This window comes from Plectropomus leopardus, chromosome 5 (assembly GCF_008729295.1).
Source record: "Plectropomus leopardus isolate mb chromosome 5, YSFRI_Pleo_2.0, whole genome shotgun sequence".
In the NCBI taxonomy this organism is placed as follows: domain Eukaryota; kingdom Metazoa; phylum Chordata; class Actinopteri; order Perciformes; family Serranidae; genus Plectropomus; species Plectropomus leopardus.
This window is the reverse complement of record NC_056467.1, coordinates 26104771-26129790: the sequence shown is the minus strand read 5'-3', so window position 1 is coordinate 26129790 and position 25020 is coordinate 26104771. Positions and strand designations below refer to the sequence as shown.

The following is a 25020-nucleotide window of genomic DNA, read 5'->3' as shown; positions in this document are numbered from 1 at the left end:
ATGAGACAAACACATTATTAACATATTTTCACTTTTTAAGTTGATATGGTGGTTTATTTACACACATCCAGCACATAGCAAAATGAATAATCATTTGGAGTCGGGTGCTCCAGCCACTAGGGAATTTACATCCAATGCTTACTATGCCTTCCAAGGTGTTTGTACATTCTGCAGCTGCCCTTACAAAATACATATTGTTTCATGAATTATGCATACAATTGGGATATACTCCTTCGTCATAAAACTGCACCATGGACTCTTGTTTATGGTTATCACTTAACAATACTTTGGAGATACACCATTTGCAGAGCTCACCAAAGACAGAGGTCAACCCACAGAACTCTACTTTGTAAGATACATAGTTTTAACTTTTAAGTAATGAATGCATACATAGTAGATTCTAGCAAATGATATTCATGACGGTAAAATTAAATACGCATTTCTCTGTCATTGTTTTTTACATTGTTACATCCTTTTGCTGTTGGTTTTCTTTGTGATTATTTTGTTCACTTACAAATTCCTATTCCTATTTTTAACTATTTAGTTAACTGGTCATCAGTCACTTGAATGCACTGTCAACCGTCACTGCAGCTTCTATCACTTGTCAATGAGCTGTCATCTGTCTGAGGCTCAGTTGATGTGATATATCTTCCACTGTGCAGAGGATTGTGGGTCAGAATAGTTAGAAAAGCATGCTGGCTTGCATTTTGAGATGTGACCGGATGAAGTAGGTCATCCTGGTAGTTTTGGTATGTTGCAGTTGACATACTACACTAAATAGCTTGGTGGTATGGGCCCTTGAATGCACAATCACTCTCCCTTTAGGTCTGTTTTGCTCTTAACCAATTCCTGTGATAAGTATCTGGCTCTTAAAAAGCTGAATGCTCCATTATGTTCACCAGCTAATCACTGACTTTATCTGTCTGGCATGTGGGGAACTACAGAGTCAGGTGATAATGCTCTGTGGATTCATCAGTATGAGTGAACTCATGTGCTGGTGTGAACATTTCCAAACCGGTTTGATATTAATCCAAACACTGGACCGATTTATCGAATTTTACCAGCTGTCACACGTGATTCAGCAGTCAATTCTGAGTGGAATATAAAGACACAGTGGCCCAACAGAAAGCGAGCCATATAACTTTACATAACACCTAAGGTCTCTGTCCAAATGGAATCCATTAAATATGCACTTCTGTTATGTAAACAAATGACATATGTAGTTATCAGCTTTGCGCTCAGAATTGGAGATGTTAACACTTTAAAGATGTGTAAGTAGCTTGCTATCTCCCTATGTTTCTAAAGTAATATTTTTAATCAGAAAACACTTTTTATATGTTTTATAATGTGATATTAATTGGAAATTACACACAAGATAGCCAACAGCAAGTAACATTATATATGACAACCTACATGACACTAGAATGGTAAGTTTACAAACATGATATTATATTATTCACACTATCAATTGAGCTTATTATTAATGCAATTTGAGTTGGATTTATCGCTGTGACTTGTGCTACTTATAGAATTGTCAGAACTTCACATAATGACAAATGCCAGTTCAGCTGGTTTGCATAAATCTAACCAGCTTAAGCTCGTACACCAGACCACAACTGCAAAACTAGAAATTGACTCAACTTTACAGTTAATATAATAACGTTCATTATAGTGGCTTTAGGGTGATTGATAGGTGATTGTTATTTTAACTATATGGCTTCCTTGAGATCATGAAAATCATTTTTGGGTTACGTGGTGCATCTAAAGCCGTCTTTCAGTTAACTGTAAGCATCATTCTGTAGTGTCAACTTTACAAGGCACATATGTTTATGAAATGTATAAACCTCTCTAATGCAGAAACCAGGAAGCCACGTTCAGCTTGTAGTCAAGTGCAAACTATGTGCTGAGACGATGCAAAACTAAATAAATGGGGAGTAAACTTACATAATGTATTCGAGTTCATTTCATTGTTACTCTCAGCATTTTCCACTTTCTGCATTCCATCTCATGAGTTTAGACTCTGCACATGATTCCTTGGCTATTAAATATGATATTCTTTTACAGTCTGGGCCTTAATAAGGAAATCCCCTGCCGTCAGAGCCAGCTGCCCCTACTTGCCCCCCTTCTCTCTGTCATACTGAGGTGTACAGCCAAAAGGCCTCTGTACCTTTGAGAGATCTCTGAAGTTCCCTGGCAAGGTCAGGTCCAGCTCCTCTGAGTCGTAGTTGGTGAGGACCCAGGGAAAGACCGGGTACTGGTTCAGGTCATTGTATGTCCTCCCTAGACACACAGAGCAGACAGGGTTCTGTGAGTGATGAAGGATTGGACAGGAACAGAGGGGTTGAAAGCGGGGCAGAGTACACTTGAGGCTTCAGTTACATTGGGGGATCAGCATGCAACATTCCAACAAGCCCCCAATCTCAGAGCCCTCAATCAGACGCACTTCCTGTCTCATACAGCGTCTGCAAGAGAAACACATAAACCAATGGAGAGCTCTCTCTGCTATGAGAGAATGTTTTCTGTGCTCCCCATGCCTTTTCCTGCTGAGTGTACTTTATCAATGGACTGTGGGCGTTACAGGAGGCCTCAGAAGGCTGTCTTTAAGTTTATAGAAAACATTAGTATCCCTTGGTTGTGAGGAGTGGATGTAATTAGAGGGATATAGATTCCTTTGAGGGCCATGACTCCAAACGCCTGAAATGTCACTGCAAGTCTGATGCGCCAATTGGCCAGATGTGCATTCCCTCTGTGTTCTTGCAGTGGGAATATGATTTTCAGATGGCAAAACGTGTCATAGGAAATCCATGGGAAAAGCCAAGAGCATGTACCATGTTGTCATTAATGCTCTACTTTTCTTTTGAAGATGACACTGATACAGCTGTGAGGTCAGGTGGTGGCCAGTTGTAATCCACAAGTGGGATAGAGCTGCTATAGATGGTTTTGTTGGAATTTTTACTGCTGGTAATAAATCAAGCTAAAAATTTAACCTCAAAGCAAACTGATATTAAAGTAGGCAACAGCATTTTATTTTACTCTCTAAGAGAAAGAGACTAAATTGTAAGAGGAAGCCGTGCTAATTCTATGGTGTGACCACATTTCTATAACTTTCTCTCTTAATAAATAAGGCTTAGTCGAAATGAATAGAGTATTTTTGAAAACTAGGTTTTATCCTTTGTTCATAATACAAACAAAAAAAAAACATCCACATAAGCACTGTTTTAAAAAAAAATCTCACTCCAAATAAAAATGCAAAACACAATTGAAGCTCTGTTAAGGGCACGCCAAACCAACAGGCGGCAATATAACCCTAAGACTAAAGCCACGCAAGAAAATGTTTGCCAATCAGACTATGGCACCTGTGGCAGTGACCCCTGTAGTGTATTCTGACACCCCTGTTCATTAATACAATGGAAAAAAACTGTACATTTATATGTTAACATGTAAAGAAAATCACGTTAGCAAGGTTATTTTGGTCACTTCCGCCATTGCACTAAATGTTGTCTCATTTTTTATGCCTCACAGAGGTAAAATTGCGCACAATCTGCCATCCATTACAAGCCAAAAACTTATTTTCCCTGTCTGCACATCAACACTAGTACAGTCTCTGAAAATCTTCACCCTGGGCGGACAAAAACTCAATTTTTGTTGACCTAAAAAAAACTTTGCACGTGGAAGGAAAGCCAAAATACAGAGAAAGCTATGTTTACGTATATACTGATATATTCCCATTAACATATTGATGAGGCCCAAAAGAGTTACCACATTTCTTCCAGAAGCATTTCACATGATTTCATTAGTTTCCATTTAAATACTGAAATAATGACTTTGGTCAAGTGAAACTTAAGTTTCACATTATTGCATCATTACACAGTGACCTTTGCAGGAAATAAGACACTCACACCTAAGGTCAGGTCTAAATGAAAGCTCATGCATTAGTTCATAATATTATGCACTACAATAAAATGGGATTGCTCAGCGGAAACACCCTATTTAAATCTGCATGTGGGTGACATCAAGTTTTTAATGATAAGCTACTAAATTCTTATCAACTTTCACCAATCCTGCAGACATGTCTCTGCTCGCTTCTACATTGCAGCAGGTTGGCGTTAGAGAATCGAAATCTAGCTGAACGAGTGATAATGTGTGACGGGCTAGTCAATGACAAGGCTTCTGCAGAATATCCAGGGTCTGGGGGAGGCTAGAGAGTATAATAACCCAGGTTAATGCCACATAGGAAAGAGCGAGCTAAGAATGGAAGAAGAGTTGGGTGTGTTGGTGTGGTTTCGACCTACTGATGCTGAGGCCTGAGTTAGGGTGGCAGGATGTTAATAACAGCGGAATAGTGTTTAATTAGAAGACCACTTCCCCTTCGCACCTCTTCCCAGCACTTCCCCCCCGCCTGTCTGCCGCCCCACACTATTCTGACATCCCTGTCAGCCCAGGTCATTACCAGGGTTTTTTAATGAATTTTGGGCATGTTTTTCTGTCTGCCTTACATCTAATTAGCTGACAATAATGTATCGAACTCAAGCACGAGCTAAATATAAATATGCATGAATATACAGCAAGAGAGAGGATGACACCTCTCAGAGCAGAGTAGCGTGCAGTCGCTCTCGCCTTTCCTGTTAGTTGCAGTTCAGATCAGAGAGTCGACAACAGAACCTCTCAACTCCACAGACACACATGTGTATGCTCTCACAAAGCCAGGCACTAATTATCTGGCAAAATCTGCTGTGCCTGCTCTTTGCTTCAAACAGCACACTCCCATGAACAGTGAAGTCTACCACATTGAGCACCACTTAAGGTTACCAAGGATTCTTAAACAAATATGACATAGCTGAGGCCACTTATAGTATGTTTTCAGTGCCACTGACACATAAAGTTTATTGATCATGATAGCTAAACTTAAAGTCACGAGACTCTAATGGTGAAGAGTTTCACACAGATAACGGATTAAAACTTCGGTTGTGAATTTTGCCCGGATAAGGGAGAAAACAAATCAGAATCTATCTGTTTAACTGATGGCTGTGAAAAAGAGAATACATTACTTTCATACTTTCAGCTACTTCAAAATTAAGAGAGAGTTTCACTTGGGAATCACAGCATTGTAAAGCAATCCTAACCTGCAATAGTGTTGAGAAACATGAGGTACTCAAAGTTGGAGATTTCTCTTCTCTGCCAGCGCTGGGTCATGTTGGAAGATTTGAAAAGCTGCCGAGGGGTAGCCAGGGAGATGCGCCTGGAAAAAACATTCACACAACAAAGCAGGACACAGAAGGTTGGTGTTAGTTAAGAATAAGGTTGCAGTGATATGCCGGTCTCAAGGTATACTGTGGTATGAAAATGAGGGGTTATCATTTACTTATCCACGGTATTGGGAAAAATGTAATTGGATTTGGATCGTTTCATTTTAAAAACTGATTTCTATTTTCAATTATAGTATTAAAACATTTGTTCAACTTAACAAAAAAACGTCTATTTTTATACCATTAAGGGACATTGTAACTGATAACGACAAATTCTGTAATACCGTGATTTTGTGATCCCGGGATATTTTCTGAAATGGTTATTATACTGTGAAAATCTCATACTGTTGCAACCCTTGTTACAATTTTTTAAAGGTCCAGTGTGTAGGATTTAGGGGGGCATACTGCAGAAGAGTGTGCCATGTTGCACTGCCATGATTCTACAGTAGCCCAGAAAAGACAAACCATACTGGCCATTCGTGTTTTTGCATTTTTTGCGTTGGCCATGGTAGTCATTAGCTCCTCTGTGATGTGAAAAAATGTGCTTGAAAAACACTGATGCTTAATGTGAAACTGCTTCATCCAGTGTTTTTACTACTTTAAAGCATTAGGTGGGTCTGTTTGTTTTGGAAAAGAGGAGACTCCGGATTATTCTTCTTCCGGTTAAAAACTTCCTGAACAATAAACACTGAAGGAATCCTAACCGTGAGTTAGCGCATGGCAAACAGGAGAAGTTTTAGCTGGTTAAAATTGGCAATGCTTAGATAGATGCCACTAAATCCTATGAATGCTAGAAACTGCTCCTTTTCAATTGATATTCTTAAAAATGTAAAAGCAAAGAAAATTAACTGCAAATGAAGCTACTGTTAAATTCAAAGTATTAGCTACATTATAGAGATATTGTAAACTAATCATAACATAACATTTAATAGACAATAACATTTAATAGACATACATGTCATAGCATGTCAGTTTTAGAAGAAACATCCTGAGATGAAACATATGCACAAAATATCAAGCTGCAAATGAGAGAATAATTATGACATTCATGATTACACAATTTTGATTCCAGTAGATTCCGTGAAAGGTAGGTTCGTATTCAATGTGTTAATTCAGGATGACTTGCTTTATATCTATACCATTAACACAATGAAGACTGTGCATGTGTTGTAGCAGTGTGTACACAGGCTTGTTAGCACTATCAGAGTCTGAAGGGAATCTGTGGTTTTCTCTTTGGTCAGTGGCCTGGCTGTAGCCCTGCTGTATAGAGTCTTCTGTCAGAGAATTAGGTCGGTTCAGTCAGGGTCAGTGCACATCCACTTCAATAACTGCAGCAATGGGACTTCAAATGACTCTGCTGCAGGCCAGGCTGCCCAGATGCTCCAACACATAACACAGACGAGATAACATGGGTCATGAAGGAATCGCAATATTGGAAATATTTAACAGTGCTGAATTTATTTCCTTTTGGCACATGTGACTCACCTAGCTTGTGGAAGTCCATAGCTGGTGCCTACTCCCACTCGAGGAAGACTGTAGACCACTTTCTTTACCGTGGCCTGGTCAGGAAAGTTGAACATGACTGATGCTGTGAAACAGTGAGAGATGTCCCTTAGTAATGACAAGCAGGAGAAGCATGGATCTCAAATGCTGTAATTGGCACTTCCACTCACTTCTGTTGGCCATAAAGACCTCCATCGCTGTGTTCTGCAGGAGGTAGCGTCTGGAGAATACTGCCCGGATCTCACTAAACATCCACTTCCCATGTAAACCCTCAGTGTATGCTAAGACCTAGAAGGGCAGAAAAAAAAGAAAAGAAAATGTCCTTAGGTTCTAATAGCTGCGTGAATTTTATTCTCCATACTCCATAGACCAGAGATTGTGTCAGGTTAGAGGTGATAAGGACTACTGTTGATTTCAATGTGGTCAATGTTTAAGTTGCATATGGCAAAAGAAAAAGCACAGTATGTCATGTGTGATGTTTCATTTACGCTATTTCTGATATCACGATTGAAAGGAGGCAAGTTTTCAGATTATGACTTCAATTATTTGGACTAAATCAACATTTCTCTAGCCAAGGACCCCTTAGCTGAAACAAAGAGAGAGCAGGGACCCCTGACAACATACAGTATACTGTATAAAACTGAGCTGCACTTGAGATAAATCTTTGAATATTTTTAGGTCTGTGGTCAGCAGCAGTTATAGTTGCACGGCTAGGTACGTTAGCCTCATACTCTGCATTTCCGACCGCAGTTTCTAAGGTGAATGGTGTGTCAGACTGTGCATTCAGATATGTATACTACCATACTATATAGTATGCCACAAGAAGATTTAGTATGTCCCGATACATAGCATGTCAAATGCAGTATGCCAAAAATACCAGGATGTTGTACTACATCCGGTTCAGATTTTGCAGTATGCAAGCTGGCATGCTCTTCTGGTTGTTTTTACCCACAATCCTCTGTGCAGCAGAAGATACATCAGATCTTGACAGGTGACACGTGCACAATGAGGGATGAAAGCACATTCAAGTAACTGATGACCAGTCAAATGGTAATAACGTGAATATGAATTGTTTAACTGATGAAAACAATCATAGAAATTACCAACAACAACAAAAAGAAAATAACAATAATAGAGAAATGTAAATGAAGGCTAATTTAATGCATAAAATGTTAGAATCCACAATTTATACAGTTACAACTAAAAATTCAAACATTGCAAAGTTGCAACAGCAGAGCTGAAAAAAAATTAGTATGTGATTCAGAACGCACCCAGAGTCTTTCGAAAAGTTATACAATGATCTATTGTGGATTACAAGAATGTCTGTACTTAGCACAATAACACATGGGGCCAATAAGTTTCAGTAGTATGTAACTGGTAGCTAACTAGTTCACTTCGTTGCACAATGGAAAATAAAAATTTAGCCCATCGTTTATGTTGTGAACTCTAAACTGAATGCATTTTATGAAAAGTCCAGTTTACCTTTACTAATAATATGCTGGGTTTAGGTTAATGTGCATTTTCAGACATATTTTGATCATTACAAAAAGTAAATTAAATTAAAACCTAAATTCAGCTATTAAGCAGTAATTTGGCAGTTCCCCTGCAGTAACTCTGAAGACCCCCTTTGGGTTGCGGACTAAAAAAAATCTTGGTGTAAACTAAGCTGCTACTTTTTGCGATATGAACACAAAAGCAATTATTGAGCCATCACTGTTTCCTAAACATGACAGCAATATGACCTGAGCAAACTTCTACACAAAAAGTTATTTTTTAAAAAATATTTTTAAATATTTGCTTACTGATTTACAATTAAAAAGTTGTCAACTGTTGCTCTTTTTAGTATGTCTTTGTCAATGTTATTGGGCACTATAGCAATAGTTGGTAAGACATTGAATAGTTCTCTGGTACAGTTATATCACAGCTGGGATTAAAACTACTGCTCACAAGACAAACACTCTAACCATTAGGCTACTAAAATCAATTATTAATAACTATTATATGAGTTTTATTCAAAACAGAAAGTCAATACCACTATAGTACCAGTTCATTAATTCCCTTATTATACAACAAGAGTAGCACAGCATCACTGAGACATTATACCATGTCTCAAGGCACTTTTCCACATAATATGAAGCTCTCTACAGATTATCTTTGAGTGTTTCACAGTTTTTCCAGATACTCAATAAAACTCAAGTGGTCCAAAAAGGACCCCCTGGGTCAGTGAGATATAAATAATCAACAAAAAAAAAATCATGCCAAGGAGAGGAGAGAGCAGACAAAGGATCATTAGTGTACGCCGCCCCACTGGGACTGCAGGTCCACACACATAAAGCCAAGACAGTTGTTCTGACAGGTGAGAATGGTCCCCTCGCACACCTTTCCCCCCGCTTTCCATCTCACTTCCCTCTGACTGAACAATTTTGTCCAACAGTGTGAACCAGAGAGCAACCTCATCAACTCCCCAGGTTATAATCACACATAGGTTCAGTTCAGAGGGAGTGTGTGTGAGAGAGAATAAAGATATAACAGAGTAGTAAGAAGGTGAAGCCCTACAGTACATATAGTGTGTGTGCTGGTGTCTGTATGTGTGTGGGGGTGATTGAGGTGGAGTAGGCAGGGAGGGAGGGAAGCCAGAGTGAGATGTTCAACTGGGTTAGGTCTGATGCTAATGCTCATTTAAAATAGTGACAGGCTGGAAGAGTGCAGCGTGAGCAGGGCTGCCTTAATTTCTCCCTGGAATAGCTCATGCCCGACCTCCGTGCCACATCCAAAATCTCTGGAGCTCAATTAAAATTGGATTAGGTGGAGATGCTGGATGTGCAGCACACCATCTCTGGTGCTCTCCTCCCAGTAATGCCCTGCCTGACACCTCTGCAACCCCCAACTCAAACAGTTGTCATAGAGACAGCATGGCCCAGAGGAGACAGCGTGCTGACTGGAGAGAGGAAAGGAGGTGAGATGGAGGGATGGCTGTGGAGCTGCAGGCGCACTGTTGAGGGCCAGCAGCAGTTCACTAGGAGGCAGCGTACCTTTCCCCCCCCCCCCCGCAGCCAGATGTTGTGGAAGTAGTCTTCTGAGTGCAATGCTGAAGGGCAAGTCATACAGATATGCATCATGGGAAGGCTGCAACAGCTTTCTCCATCAAAGCACTAGTGAGCTGTTATTTGAATACATATTAAGTTATCAGGATGTCTCAAGACTTAATTTTCAACAAAGTCTCGATTCATTTTATGACTTTAATATTTAGATTTAAACCTTTGAAACAAGGAGCGGACATCACTTTCCTTGTGATGATTTCTGACGCCTTTCTCTAATAATTTCACCTTTGAACCCCAAGCTAAATGGTGCAATTCCTTTCAAAGACAAAAGAAAAGAGCGTCGAGCAATTTGGCAATAAATGTTTCACAAATTGCAAGAAATTAGTAGATTTAGAAAATAATTTTTAAAAAGCTAGGCAAAAATCTCTAGGGGGAAAAAGAAAAAAGCTTAGTATAAACTATATTTATAATTATGATAATTTAAAGTTCTATTGTTAATTTTTAAAAAAAAAAAAATTCCCGGGTATTTCTTTCTTGTTGGTTTCATTTTTTGCTCATTCAAGTTTTTGAAATAAATCAAGCAAATTATTACTAAAACATTGTAACCAACAACAGCATAATACAAATAAACAGAGTGTACACAGGTTTTTCAGATGAGCACTTCATGCAAGGTTCTTAAGAATTTAAAAATATGTATAAGCATCTATAACACGGTAACTGATTGTGAATATGTTGTTTAGCAATGGTTGTTTCTTGTTACCAAGCTAAAGTGAAAATTTTGCTGCCATGACAAAGTACAGGCCAAAGGGCTGGCTGTCAACAAAAGAGAGGCTAAAGAGGAGAAAAAAGAGCTGATTTCAAACAGCCCAGATCAAAAAATTTGTCATAACAACAAAGCTTTGGTCTAAACCAACACGTCGGGGCCCCTGTAGACTTGGAGATTTGACAAAGCCCAGCCCTCATTTTTGGAGGCCCAGCTGTAAAAAATGCCATTTAATGAACCTGTCTGCTGAAGCTGTCCCCTGCCTGTCAGAGGTGTCAGCCAGTGACAAGCGCTGGGGACGGCCGCCTCCAGTCACAGACAGGCCTGCCAGCTGGAGACTTCGGCCCCAATCTAATCACGCCACCAGGAAGGGACCGGCGCTCTGCTCTTGGTCTGTCACGCTCAGGGCTGGGGGAGCAGTGAGGGGGCGGGTGGAGGGGTCTGGTGTGGCCGACAAGCGCAGCCTTTTGTTTCCATACTGGTCCCTCCACGCAGGCTCATTAAGAGCCACAGGCGCATGCGCTGCTCTGCCAGCTGCAGGGAGGTATGCCTCCACAGCATAATAGCTATAATGCAATTTAACGTCTCTGTCCTCTCTTTCTTTTATTCCCCTCCTCTTCTTTCCCTGATTTGACAGAGGGCAGGCTGCATTCTGCCTGTAGAACATCACAGGTGGAGAACGGAAAAATATTGTGACAGATGAGATGAGGAGAGGCACAGGTGACACCGGTGTTTAGGCTAAAACTCACATATGATAATGTGCAGATGCTCAAATGGAGCACATCATACTTAAAAGCAATAGGAAGCCACTTCATGCATGGAAATAGATTCTAATCAGATCTGACTTCCGAATAGCTTTAACCCCACATTGGCTGAGACAGTATGACAGACGTTATTAATAAATCTAACGAAGCATTTTCTCTAAAACCTGATGCAATTTTCTCCCATATGGAACAATACAATCCCCCTCCATTGCATTTATACCAAAACTGGAAAATAATATAATTCAGTGAGACCTCCAAGCCAGCATGACTGATATATTTATATGAGACTGTGGAGCACTCTGACAACCTGGTATCACAGTACCTCTGCTGCATTCATCTAAGATTTGTCTAATAGGCTTCCACTATAAAGCCTCACAACTGCATGGTCCCAGGCGGCCAGAGAGAACAGCGAAGTGGAAGAATAAGGGGAGGATACGAGAGGCAGTTTCATTTTGAGTGATATGACTACTCCCCCAGGAGCGAGTGGGATGGATTTCACACATGGCAATTTGGAGGATCAGCACACACTGCATATACTGTATTCAATGGCTGACCCCAGGCAGTATGGGCCAAATCTGTGAAGAGGTTGAGCAGTCGGTAAAGGCAAAAAGAATGCATAAAGCCAGCAAGAGCAGAGACCAACTCCCAGTTAAGTGGGAGAGCTTCATTAGCCATAGACAATGTACTGGGTCACGAGGATATAGTTTAACAGTTAAAAGTAAATCATATGATGCTAAATCTGAGCTAAATCACGAGTAGTCTTTTATTTACCTCATGCCATATCTAGCAATGTAGACGTGTAGATTTTGATATAACAGCCTCTATCACAATACAATTAATGTGAATGGAATTTAGTTTATTTGTGCTCACAGATATAAAAAAAAAGGAAAAAGATTAACGCAAACCCTCTTTTCAGAAGCAATTGCTATCCAAAGAAATGCACAGATTGTGAAATTCTGGACCGTTACTGGAGAGACAGAAAGGGCGAACATATAATTTTTTGTAATTTGGGTAAACTGACCCTTTAAAGGAAAAATTTACGAAGAAAAACCCCACATATTCGTCTTTCTAAAAATGACTCAGGTGTTCCACATGTGAAATGAAACAACATCCAACTTTTATAAAGCAGCAAAAAGTCCACACTTTTATTTCTGCTTTAATCCCCTCTCCATCGTGCAAGTCTTATGCCTGAGCATCAAAGCATATTTCTCATCTGACTCCCCCTCTTAATGTGACAAGTGTTATGAAATGTAGAAATACCAAAACGTAAAAGATTCCAACAGATTATAAAATTTTTTAAAAAATCAGCATTCCACTTGGCTCCTCTGTGTGAGACCCGTATCTCAACTTCAATAAAGTAGCAAGCTCCTAATGCAGGTATTGGGGGAAAACAAGATACAGATTTGCATAATCAGTGTCACTATACATTTGGGTGGTAGCTGGAGTGTGGCAAGATGACACAGCTCGGGTGCTCTGGCAAGACCAGTGGGATAAAGGAGATGAATATGCATTAAATATGCTGGCAGTTCACTGCCCCAAATGTCCAGCCAAGTTTGTCAATAACATTTATGTCAGGGATGGTATTTCACGCACATTAGCAGGCCCTGCAGCGCTGTCTTCAACACTGCCATGGTAGGACAGGTGGGAGGAGCCGTTTTCCTAGTGTGCAATCTCTTCTTAAAAAGTCAAGGCTCCTTAAACATTCTTTATCTGTCCATGTTAAAATATAAAGCCTCAAGAAATGCAGAAATTGTGGTTCATTACAGTGCATGATATATAAAGTTTGGCAACAAGCCACATGATGCCTACAGAAAGGTTTCTGAGGGGTTAGAAGAAACAAAATAAAGTCTATTTCCTTGACGTCCTTAGTGATATACACATGCAGGAGGAAAACACAAAGTCAGCGATCTACATGCATCTATAGAACCACATTGAATTTATATTCCTGTATTTAATAATAATCTGCATTCACAGATACAATCTTTTCAAATGCTGAAAATATAGTCGCATAAATGTGCTGATTGCAAGTGCATGTTTACACCTTTACTCTTCACAGAAGCACAGCGCAATATACAGTGACTTTTGACCAGGAATAGCAAAATTACAGCGTGTTTAAAATTATGTTGAAACAACTGGAAAAAAGACACCTTTGAAGGCTTCACCACTGAATCACAGCTTTGTAGGTGTATCGTATCCCTATTGGATTATTCCAACTGATTTCAATATATAGGGCTCCCACATATTTTCATGATTTTTGACATAATTTCAAAACTCCCATGACCATTCATGAAGTATAAAACAAACATTTCACCACCTCAAAAATGCAGTTGGCTACAATTTACAAGAAGTAGTTGGGCACAGCATAGGTATGAGAAATTTGGAATTCATAGCCCTCCATGTGTAATCCCACTGTCATAACTAGCCAACACATATAAAAGGAGAAACGGGACGTGGTAAGAAAATGAAGAAAAGTTTGTGATGGTAAGAAGATGGTAACAAGAAGTTGTCACACACTGGTGCATATTAGAAGTACGTGATGTAAACGACCCGCCCCTTTTCCATCCACTGAAGGAACCCTGACTGGTCCTCTACTAAGGGAGTTTGTTTATGTCTGGCATATATTGTGAGAAGAGTGTCAAACTCCATAACTTTGCCTTTTAATAATCAACCACTTACAGGTTTGGATAACATATTTTGGCCTATTCGTGGCTTTATTAGTTAGCCGTATTTTTGAAAAAACATTTGCACTTCTTTTAAAGCTAACAAATTGCTGCAAAGTAGCATTCAAGCTAATATGACTTAACTCTGTAGTAGTGTTAATGTTGATTAAGTTACATCATAATTCAAGTCTTTTGAAATAAAAGTGGAAACTTAATTATGTCTCGCAAGTAGGCAAGTAGAGTTGCAACAGTATAAGATCAGTACAATTACTGTCTAAGAGAATATCATGGTCCCACAGTATCACAATAGTATATGGTATTATACAGTTGTTATTACTACTTGTACTACTACTACTGCTAATAACAATAATAATAATAATAATAATAATAACAATAATAATAATTTTAAATAGGAAGTATTTGCAAAAAGTCTACTAGGCAGTTGAGGAGGAAACAATATGCACATGGGCGGTTGAGATTCTCTATCTAGTTGCACTTTTTGTACTAAGTATGATAACCATCAGTTTTCATACCACACTATATAGTTTCACATTATACCCTTGCAGGTAAATTATATCTAGCAGGTAAACAAAGGGACACAGCAAATATTTAGTATGAACATACTCATGTGGTGACCCACCCGCAGCCACATCTACACACATACATGAACACACTTAGTGAGCACATCATCCAGATAAACAGCTTGAGGATGCCTTCACTAAGGAGCTTGCGAGAAGGGATGCAGTCATTTGGTATGGGGTCTTTTCAGCAAGCTTTTCCTAATGGGACTTTTTCAAGGACTTGTCAGCCTTAAGATGACTGAAATCTTCCTGGCCTGGGTACCAGCTTCCTCTGGCTGCCACTGAGAGTGCCAAGCTGATCGCTTTAAATCCCACTTTTCTTTTTCATTTTTTTTTGGTGGTGTGTGGGAGGGATAGGGGCTCAGAACAAGACAGAGAAGAAGAGAAAGAACGAGACAAGGATGAAGAGGCGGAGAGACAGAGGAGGAGAGGGACAGAAAGAGCAAGTGGTTAGACGAGAGGGCCTGATGAGCAATGAGCGCCTCACTCGTCCTCAATTAATCTTGTCTCTCTACCTTTGCTTTGCCGCTTCCCTCAGCACCAAGGTAATAACGACACCCTCATCCATTATCCTTTTATCCCTGTTATTCGCTGGCAATTGCTTAATAATATGTTACAGATTTGGCCTCCTTCGTATAATTCTTTCTGTCATTCGCGGTATATCATCTGGAAAACACACAGCCCCCTTTCTGCTGGACGCTCTTTGAGGATTATCGTGGGTGACACCTTCGGGATGCAGCCAGAATCTGGAGCATCATTTTTTCAGGCATAAAGTGGAATTACCCTGACTTATCTGTCATTGCCAAAAGCACAACAAGCCATTCAGGGCCAAAGCAAAGGTGGAACAGGTTCTTATCGGCTTCTCTGAACAAGAGGGCTTGTAAATTTATGCTAATGAGGGCCTTTTGTCATCCAGGCTCACCCCTTGGGGCTGAACAGGGTTTGCAGGGGGATGATAATCTGGCTGTTGAGTGCACTAGATAATTTGTACTTTATCCTCATGTAATTATATAGTTTAAATCTTTTTACCAACGCTAATCCTGCGACATGAGGAAGTGTCTTAACCGTGTCTACGGTTCTTAGCAGCACTAGTTAGCGTGCATTCTGACTCTCATAAAATCACGTAGGAGGAGAGAAGCGCTGATATAATTATTCTGACTTTCTGTAGCCCGTGCTATGAATCCTCATATCATTTTGATCCACCTTAGCAGGCAGGCAGGAAGCCAAGCTAGAAGCCTGGGGGTATGGGAGACATCTAAAAAAAAAGGTGAAAACATTGTAGCAAGGCTGGAAGAGCCCACCCTATTTTCTCAAGAAAGAAAGATGGAGGAGGCCAAGAAACTGGACTGAAAGGAGTAAAAGTAAGTGCAGAAGAGCGGCTTTGCAGAGATTTTGAGGTCTGTCTGCTGTCCAGGGGGATTCCAGGCCATCTTGTGTGCCTGCCAAAGCCGACAGCCCCTGACAAGCTGCTTGGCATGCTGTAATTTGACTAATTACATTGGATTAGACCATATTAATGCAAGCTGTTTTCTCCAGGGTCACTGACCCACCCAGTGTGTCCCTTGCTAGTTTCCCCCCATTCGATGTAAACAAGAAAGAAAGTAGGCTCATTGTTTCTTAAAATTTCAAAAAAATGAGTGGGTGTCTATGTCCCTGACATTATTTTTATAATAGGAGAGAATGTGTTTCAAAGCATCCACAGCAGAGAAAGCTGTGAGATACAGCATGCACTTTCCTGAGGCACATCATCACAGGATTCTTTGATAACAAACCAAATCCTTTGCCTGATTTATCTCCCTGCAGGAAAAGAAAAACAAAATAAGGACTTTTATGAATCTCAGATAAGTCGCAGAGTTCACAAAATAGTTTTTTTTACACATTTGATGGGGGTATGGGGGCTGAGGAGGGTCTATATTCTGACAGCAACAGTGCAGAATTTCATTTTAATTTTACCTTTATCTTAGCAAAATATCAGGATGAAATCTGAGTAATGAGGCACTGTTTTTTATGTGCGGTTTGGTCACATAATTGTTTTTCAGAGAAAATGCAATGTTGAAATCTATGATTAATATGACTGATGAAGGACACGTCATTTGATCTGCTTAAAAAAAACAAGCAGATATTCTAAGAGAACCAGAGAGAATACTTATTTTTAAAAAGGAGAGAAACCAGCCCTCATTTGCATTTGCAAACCTCCAAAATGAAAGGGGGGAAATGAGCCATAGAATATGTGTGTTTTAATACAAGTGCTCTCCCAATTGTACTAAATCAATTTGAGTTTCACACAATGGAGGGGCAGCTTCACTGTTTGTATGTGCTCCTCTGCCTTGAACATGGTGTAATAATAGTCTTAAACCAGGCGTTATAAAGACAGAATACCAAAGAGGCTTACAGCCTTGGTTTCATGAAACATTTAGGCAGAAGTTCCAAGGGCTGAGGATGATGAAAGAAGGTAAGCTTGAAAATGGTTTTCTGGGATCCACAGCCCTTATTGTACAGAAGTCACATCGAATTAATACTGAGGGCCATTTGCAGCCTTTCTTCTCCTCAGCTTTTCAGAACGGATTAAGCTATGAAAACTCAGAAATTACTAAAGCACCTATTAGGCATTATGCTCACCCTTTCTCCTCTTTCCTTTTGAAAGTCATTGAATGTGCTTCACTTCACACGCACTTCAATTCACAAGTTGTTTGCATACTTGAAAGAAGGGCAATTTTAGAAAATGTGTCACATAAAATGTACTATATATTTCCACTTACATTTTAAGAAACTCATCTCTGGAAATTGTAAATACTTACATATATACACATTTACACCATTTTCCATTCTATAACCCAAATACTTGTCATTTTGTGGATCTATATGACACACAAACATGTTGGTTTAACAATGCAGGCCAAGTATTTAGGCAGTTTACTGAAAGCATCTGAGAGTGTTTCCACACTGATGAAGGGCCAGTATTGCCAGGGCTCTTTCAGGCTCTCCGCACCCCTCTATGCTCTCTCAATGCCTCTTCAAAGAAGTGCAGGGAGTGCATGAATTGTAATTATGGCTCCTAACAGGATTCAAGAGCGCCAAAACGATGGCACTTGAGAACCAGGTCGTGTGGAGTTAAACGGCTGTCAGACACTCAAAGCTCCTCAGCATGTGAACAAACCCACAAAGGCTGGACGTGTCCACTTCTAGGACCCTGCTACCCACTTTCCCTCTCATAGGGAGAGATTAAAGATCAGCTAAGGCCCCCTTAAAGACCCATATAGCCTTTTTGCATTTTTACGCACATTCCAAGTTCCAAGGATGGTTACAGCAGTGATTCTCAACTTGTGGCCTGCGACCCAAATCTGCCCCCTGATAGGGTGCTGAGTAGCCCCCCCCAACCCATTTTCTAATTCACAATAAAAAATAAATTGATTCACATAAGGAATTATCTTTGTACTTCTAGTACACATAAGGTGCCAGAGTGCATAAAACAACATCAAAACAGAGCTTGTTTATTAAGAAAAGTGCCCCCAACAGTGGTCCTAGTTAAGCCCTAATGTCCTAAAATCCTAGAAACATCCTGAAATCCGATCTTCTTAAAATCCTAGAAATGTCCTGAAATCCTAGAAATATTCTACAATCCTGGAAATGTCATAAAATCCTACAAATGTCCTAAAATCAGAGAAATTACCAAAAATATGAGAAACCTCCTAAGATCCTCAAAATATCCTAAAGTTCCTAGAAATGTTCTCAAATCTGAGAAACCTCCTAAAATCCTAAAAATGTGCTGATATCCTGGAAATTTCCTAAAATCTATTAAATGTCTTTAAATCTTAGAATTGTGCTAAAATCCTAGAAATGTCCTGAAGTTACAAACCTAGAAACATCCTAAAATCCCAGAAACATGTATGGGGCTGCTACAACTGGCCCCTGGCCTTCTGTCATTTTGCAAAAATGCCCCCCAAGCAAAGCAAGTTCAGTATCCCTAGATTAAAGTTTGTCCAGGTAAGATACTACTAAATCAAAAACAAGGAATAAATAATGAGTTTTCAAGAGCTGTATGATGCTGACTTGAATAAAGATGAGTGACAAGATGTTATGAGTAAGGAAATAAATCCTCAAGGCAAATAAGACAGCACTGGAGGAGCATATGAGGGGAGAAGCAAAGGCTTGTGTGAGATCAGATAATTGGTACCACCTGAGAAACCAATCTAACCACAGTGTCAGATTATCTCATGACCTTGCCAACAGAATAACGGAAAACATCATCAGTGCTCCCCAGACAGCTTCAATGACTCACCAGGGCACAAGACCCCTCACCACACATTAAAGAGACCAGCCTCCAGTTAGGGCCCTATCCAACTTCAGCCCCTTCCTCCTCCCCAAAAGCACCCAAAAGAAACCAACCTGCAGCGTGAAGTCCCTATGCATGACCCTTATTAAACTCCTAATTGGATTGAGAGCTGCTAAGAAAAAAAATTCAACATCGTTCATTCAGCTGAGATTTTCTTTAGCATTCCTTCCAGTAGTTTGCCTCCCCAACAATAAAAATCGAGTCACTGAAAACTTTTTCCCCCCTTTTCAAAACACAACTAGATTTTCCAAAAATGGGAGTATAAGCAAAACCTTTTTCACCTTTTCTTTTAAGGCAAAGCACTATTTGATTTTCACAGGGTGCAAGTGACAGGCTGAAACAAAGCCCAGCGCTGGCCATTGTGTAGCCTTTCACTGTTGTAATGGTCTTAAAATGGCTACAAGCAGGGCTCTATTCAGCAGTGACCAGGCTGCTCAGCTCTCCTCTCCATATCCAAGACAAACTCTGCACTAAGCGGGAACTCTGAGGTCAGCTGATGAGTGAATGAGCGGCCGAGTTCACTCATAACCACATTCTCAGACTATCAGTGCCTGTAAAAGTTCTCAACACATTTACACTAATTACAGAGAATAAATAGTGCCATAAGAACAACATCAATCAAGTTCATTACGGAAAATAGCTTAATGACAATAATTACAATAATATCTCATTAAGAAAGAGAATGAGAGACAGGGGAGAATTAATAGCAGACAGGTGTACAACACACCGCAATTATGGAACCTGAAATTAGTTCATTGCCTCAAGGCAAACAGAAGAGAAAGGGAAGGTTGTAAGTGAGGGAGTGTGTGTGTATGCGTGTGTGTGTTGGGTGGGTGTGGGGGGCTGGTTCCAGGGCTGGGAGTAGGACTGATAGAGAGAGGCTCACTGACAAAAAAAGGAATTGCAAATAAGCAAACAAAAATGTCTTAAATGTGTAAATTAGGGAGAAAAATAAGAGGGAAAAGCAGCTTTTCCCTGCAGACTGGTGCCTTAGATGAGAAGGGAGCAGCGAAACGTGATCAAGGGGAGCCGTGGAGCGGTGCGGCAGGCGTCAAGATGAGCACTCAGCCAGCGAGTGGCAGCTTCTCCTTTTCCAGTCAATCATTCATTACAGAGCCAAGTGCTGTGGAGGAGTGCCTCCTCTTTTTGACCTATCATATTACTGCCTCTGTAAACTCCTAATCCTCCCTTCGTTAGATGGTGTCAACAGCCGACATGCTCTCACCCTGCTCCCGCACTCCCTGCTCAGACACCTCCCAAGCCCTGCCAAGACCACAGAATTGACACTCTAATAAAATCGTTTGAAATTTAACAAGGTAGAACGACACAACTTTATCCATCGTTTTTGGTGCTTTCATCCACATTTTTGACTTGTTTGGTTTTTATCATTCGAAAGAGATTTGAAAATTCACTCAGGCAACTAATTAGTTAACTTTTTCTTTTTGTTTCTGCATCAATTCCCAATAAGCCACACTAAAACAGTCTTGCTTCAGCTCTGCACTCTTTCATTGGCTGGTCTGAGCGGCCTGCTTCTTTTTCGCCTTGGGGCTGTTACTGAGCAGGTGAAAGCCTGGAGGCAGGAACCTGCACATCAGCACTTTTTCGTCCATCATGACTCTTTCATGGGGAGCCCGTCTCCTGAGCTTCTCTGCAGCCCAGTGAGATGACTACTATAATGAGTCCAACAGATGAAAGCCCAGCAGGACAAAACAACATTCAGATACATCTCCACACACACACACACACACACACACACACACACACACACAGACACAGACACTCACACACACTGAGGTTAGCGCCAATCAGGGACTTGCTGTGTGAATGTTGTTATTTAGGTAAACAAAAGAATCAGTTGCAGGCTGGAGAATAAGAAACCAGATCAAGCATCTGTGTTTTGGCAGAGCTCCAAAGAAGAGTTTTGGAGCAGGTGATAATTATTATGTCACGTTGATCACAAACAGCAACAACAACAAACGTTCATCACAAACATCTGCAAACATATCACACATCCAACTGTCCTTCACTCACATGCACTAGTGCACAGACCCTCGTCCACATACACACACAGATCTATACAGTGTGTGGACGGGTTTAGGTAGGGTCCCAATTTAAGCTGACAGATACCAGATAGTAGATACTAAGGAAATGACAGCACTGATTTAGGATGGTTTTGAGTTTAGCTGCATGTGACACTGTGGCAACAAAACTATTACACATGAGTGAAGGCCAGCAAAGTTCATCCATTTCTTAATGAAACACAGCACATAAGCCTTTGTAGTCTGTTAAGATCTTAAAATATCTTGCCTTTCTGGGAATATATATGTAAATTTGCGAGATAAACTTTGTCACGGTTCAGACACACCTACCACATAACACGGTTTGAGGGGTGTTAATTACCATATAAAATAAGCAATTGGCATCCTGCCCCATATGTCCCACTTTTTCTGTGAGGAAGATGGAAATGAGGTGGGGTAGATTTGATTGTGACATGCTCTCCGTCTGCGCTCCACATTGTGTGGCTTTGCCAGTAACAGGCTAATATTCAGCACAGCTCACCACCACCAGAACTAATGAAAGTAGACAAAATGTCTCTGCTGCCATCTTTGTCTCGCATCCGCTCAGGGTGAGCCTCCCACTTTCCCTCCTCTCCCTTTTTCACCTCCCCTCTTTCCCCTTGCTCTTGAAGGGAGGGTGACAGCGGCATAAAATGGTGGCAAGCAAATGTGCCTTCCATGTGGCAGCAGTGGCGGGGGTGACAGGCCAGGCTGAGGCCAGCGCTATCAGCAGTGTGTGGCTGTTGCTTTGAACAACCTGGATGGCCGCCATTGAGGATCAGGGCCGAGCTGATGAGACACCAGCGGTTGCAAACAAAAAGCAGCTCAATATCAAATCAAGAAACAGCCAGAGTGGCCAGAGCAGCCAACTATCAGACAGAAAACACTTCTTTGATAAATGTCAACTTACTTGTCAAAGGTGGCTTGTTAAAGCCACCAAAGATATCTTTTTTGTTTAAACATTTAATCCTGAATTAAAGGTGGATTGCACAATGTAATAGCTATAGAACAATGACATAAACTGTGTTAAAATTGGTTTGCTATTAGCTGATTTTTCACTATGCAATTTTGCCTGCCTCCAGGTACGATCTCCTGGGAAAAAATGAAGAATCACTTTTCGGCACAAAAGGAAGTGCGTCAACCATTGCGCAACAAAAGCAGGAAGGTCCAGCACTAGCTATCTGCATCAAAGGAGTAAGTTTTCAGTGAACAAGTGATTTTGCAGGTGTCATTACTGTCTACAGAATTAGTGGAAATGGCAGCAAGCTGAACGGGTATTTCTCAAAGCAACTGAATGTAGGCGATTTGCGATGATGAGGTCATAACAAAGGGTCAAAATCAAGTAACGCTAGTTTACAGAAATTATGTGTTTATTTCATTTTTAAACATCCTCAATATATAACTATATAAATAATACAGTTACTTTACCTCCTAAGTGAACATGTTTTTCCTCTCTTTTCAATGTTGTGTTTTGATGTTTAGTATCAATCACTCATCTGTGGATAAGCTCTGAGGAAAACAGAAAGCAATCCTGCTAGTCCTGCGACAGTGGCATCAACAATAAGATTACTTGGAGACACTAGGTGGGGGTAGAATTAAAAAGTAGAAAATGTATCGCTTTCCATTTTATTAATCAACTGTACATCACCAAGTCAATCTTCATATGCAGTTCAAATGCTTTAATGTGCAGAACTATATGTTCAGAACTAATGATGAGATAACAATGATTTAACTAAGATGCTATTATATTAGATGTTAAAATCAGATATAAAACTTGAAGATTATTCTGAGATAGTCTAAGGACAGAGGATGTCATATAAAATCCTCTAAGACAAAATTGTGATTTGGGATTATATACATAATTTGGCTTGAAATATAGGATATAAAATGCATAAATATCACTTAAAGAAAATCCATCCATGCACAAAAGCAAACTCCCTTCATCCAGCTATTTGTAGTTGAGTCATTCAGGGGGCTGTTAGTTAACCCTGAGCACAGAGGATGATGAAGCAAGGGCATAAATCACAGAGTGAAACAAGGCAGACTCCTCCGATTCATTAATGGAAATGATCTGTCAATATGCTGGAGTCAATTCACACGTGTCAGCTGGGCTCAGCACACAATGGGCCAGCCAACTTATGAACTCCCAGCACCACTCCAGCGAGTCCATAAAACAACTGGCATCGCCGCTGGGGAGCACCCCGAGACACCACCCTCTTGCACAGACCACCAGATGACACAGATGGGGCGAAACCAAACAAAGACGAGACTCCCTTTGTACAAAGAGGGACCCCTTTCAAAAGCCATTCATGCAACAAATTGGGGAAATCTGGCCATGCAACACTCTGGGTTTGCTCTTTTATTAGCGTGAGCCTTGCGTCACAGTAAGTGAAATCAGATTTATGGCTCTCTGCTACAAAGGAGGTTAAAATCAAGCACACTTTTAAGACACAAAAACTTTTTTTAAAACCATGTTAACCAACAACAGTTTAGCTATGTTAACTAGGAACAGCCCGCTATTTTGAACATGAGCCAGAGAGTAACAGACAATTTATCTTTTTACAAAACTTTGCTGTATTGCACAATAATGACCCAAGCATCAATCAACTTACAAAAAAGCTAATGAGCAAACCTACATGCAAGGACAATGCTAATCTGTGTCCTCTACTCTTGAGCTGATGAATTGTCTGGCTAAATATAGAGCTAACTTTTCCAGTATGACAATTTTTTTTTAATTGTTAAATCATCTTGACAAGCTTGCAAGCAAATGAAAGTCAGTAACAGTTTCTACTTTTTGTTCACTGTATCAGGTAAAAATGTAGATAGTAATGATTCTGATTAATGACTATTATCAGTCACAGGTACTGTAGGGGACTCCGTTTTATGGTAGCAGCATCAAGCTTTAGCACTTTCAAAGGCAGCCCATCAGTTAAGGGTGTTTGTTTCCATGTAGGTCATTAAATATGTGCACACAGGCTTTCTCTTATTAGCCCCTCTGCATTTTTCTTTTCTTGTTCTTTCTCAGCTGCACACCCGTGCCGCTGCAGCAATCTGCATAGAGAGACATTTGTCATCATTAGCCTTGCTCTGACAGTTGGCACCCGGCACCTCAGATCTCCAGGACTGGCAATTATGAACCCTTCATCCCTTATTTAGGCAACATTGCCTAATTTCATCACAGGCCTCGGCAGCAGCATTTGATTACCAACAGCCCCAAATCTATATGCAACCAATTCGTCCAACCCCTTTGTTTTGTGCTTCGATGTACTCCCACTCCAAGATCACATGACACGTGGGAGAGAACTGTGTTCATTTAGTCTGAGATTTGAAATTACTTATAAAACACAGGGGCTGCAAAGAGGACTGTAGATGAGCATCATGGGGTCAGTGGGCAGATGATTACAGCGCCCACATTTAGATGGTAGACATCTCATCTGACATTAAGATTAATCACACTGCTGCTGCTACTGAACAGTTGCCTTTCTTGACAGACATGACGGAAGACAGGCTTATAGTTTCCCTTGACAAACAAGAGAAAATGAAAAGAACTGCATGTTTATGAACAAACAGGTCCTTTATTTCAACACTGTAAGCCTCACCAATTTGTAGAAAACAACAGGAGAAACATGCTGAATAAACTAATATTAAACCAGCAACAATACTGCCCCAGTCTCTAACACACCCAGTGTTTAGCATTGTCATGTACAACAAAATACAACGCTAAACTGTGTGCTAATAAAACCAGTGGAAAGCACTGCACCAGCACTTTCGCTGCACTCAACTGCCAATTGTATAACCTATGCAGGAAATAAGTGCACAGAACACAATGTAGGGCTGTATTTTCCTTTTGTGAAGAATACCAGGCATTTTCTGGATCGTTATTTTGGCAAACAAAACTGAATTGTATTCATGCTAAATTCATGCAAATACATGCATGTAATTTATCACGAAGGCTGACAAGCATACCATATTGCAGAGAGGAGGGGTGAAGGGCCAAATGAAGCTGAGACAATCAATTAAGTTTCATAATTTACACTTTTCTCCACCTCTCTGTTTTTTCAAAATTCCCATC

The 25020-nt window shown here is 40.3% G+C and overlaps 1 protein-coding gene across 1 annotated transcript in view; it reads right to left on the bottom strand.

Annotated features, from left to right (window-relative positions):
• Positions 1-25020, bottom strand: part of LOC121943162 (neurobeachin-like) — a 256528-nt gene that overhangs the window by 41839 nt on the left and 189669 nt on the right. The window contains exons 41-44 of the mRNA XM_042486604.1: positions 6920-7037; positions 6732-6834; positions 5124-5239; positions 2168-2280 (exon numbers count right to left, since the gene is read on the bottom strand). Coding sequence (XP_042342538.1) covers positions 2168-2280; positions 5124-5239; positions 6732-6834; positions 6920-7037 — 450 coding nt within the window. The remainder of the gene's footprint in view (positions 1-2167; positions 2281-5123; positions 5240-6731; positions 6835-6919; positions 7038-25020) is intronic.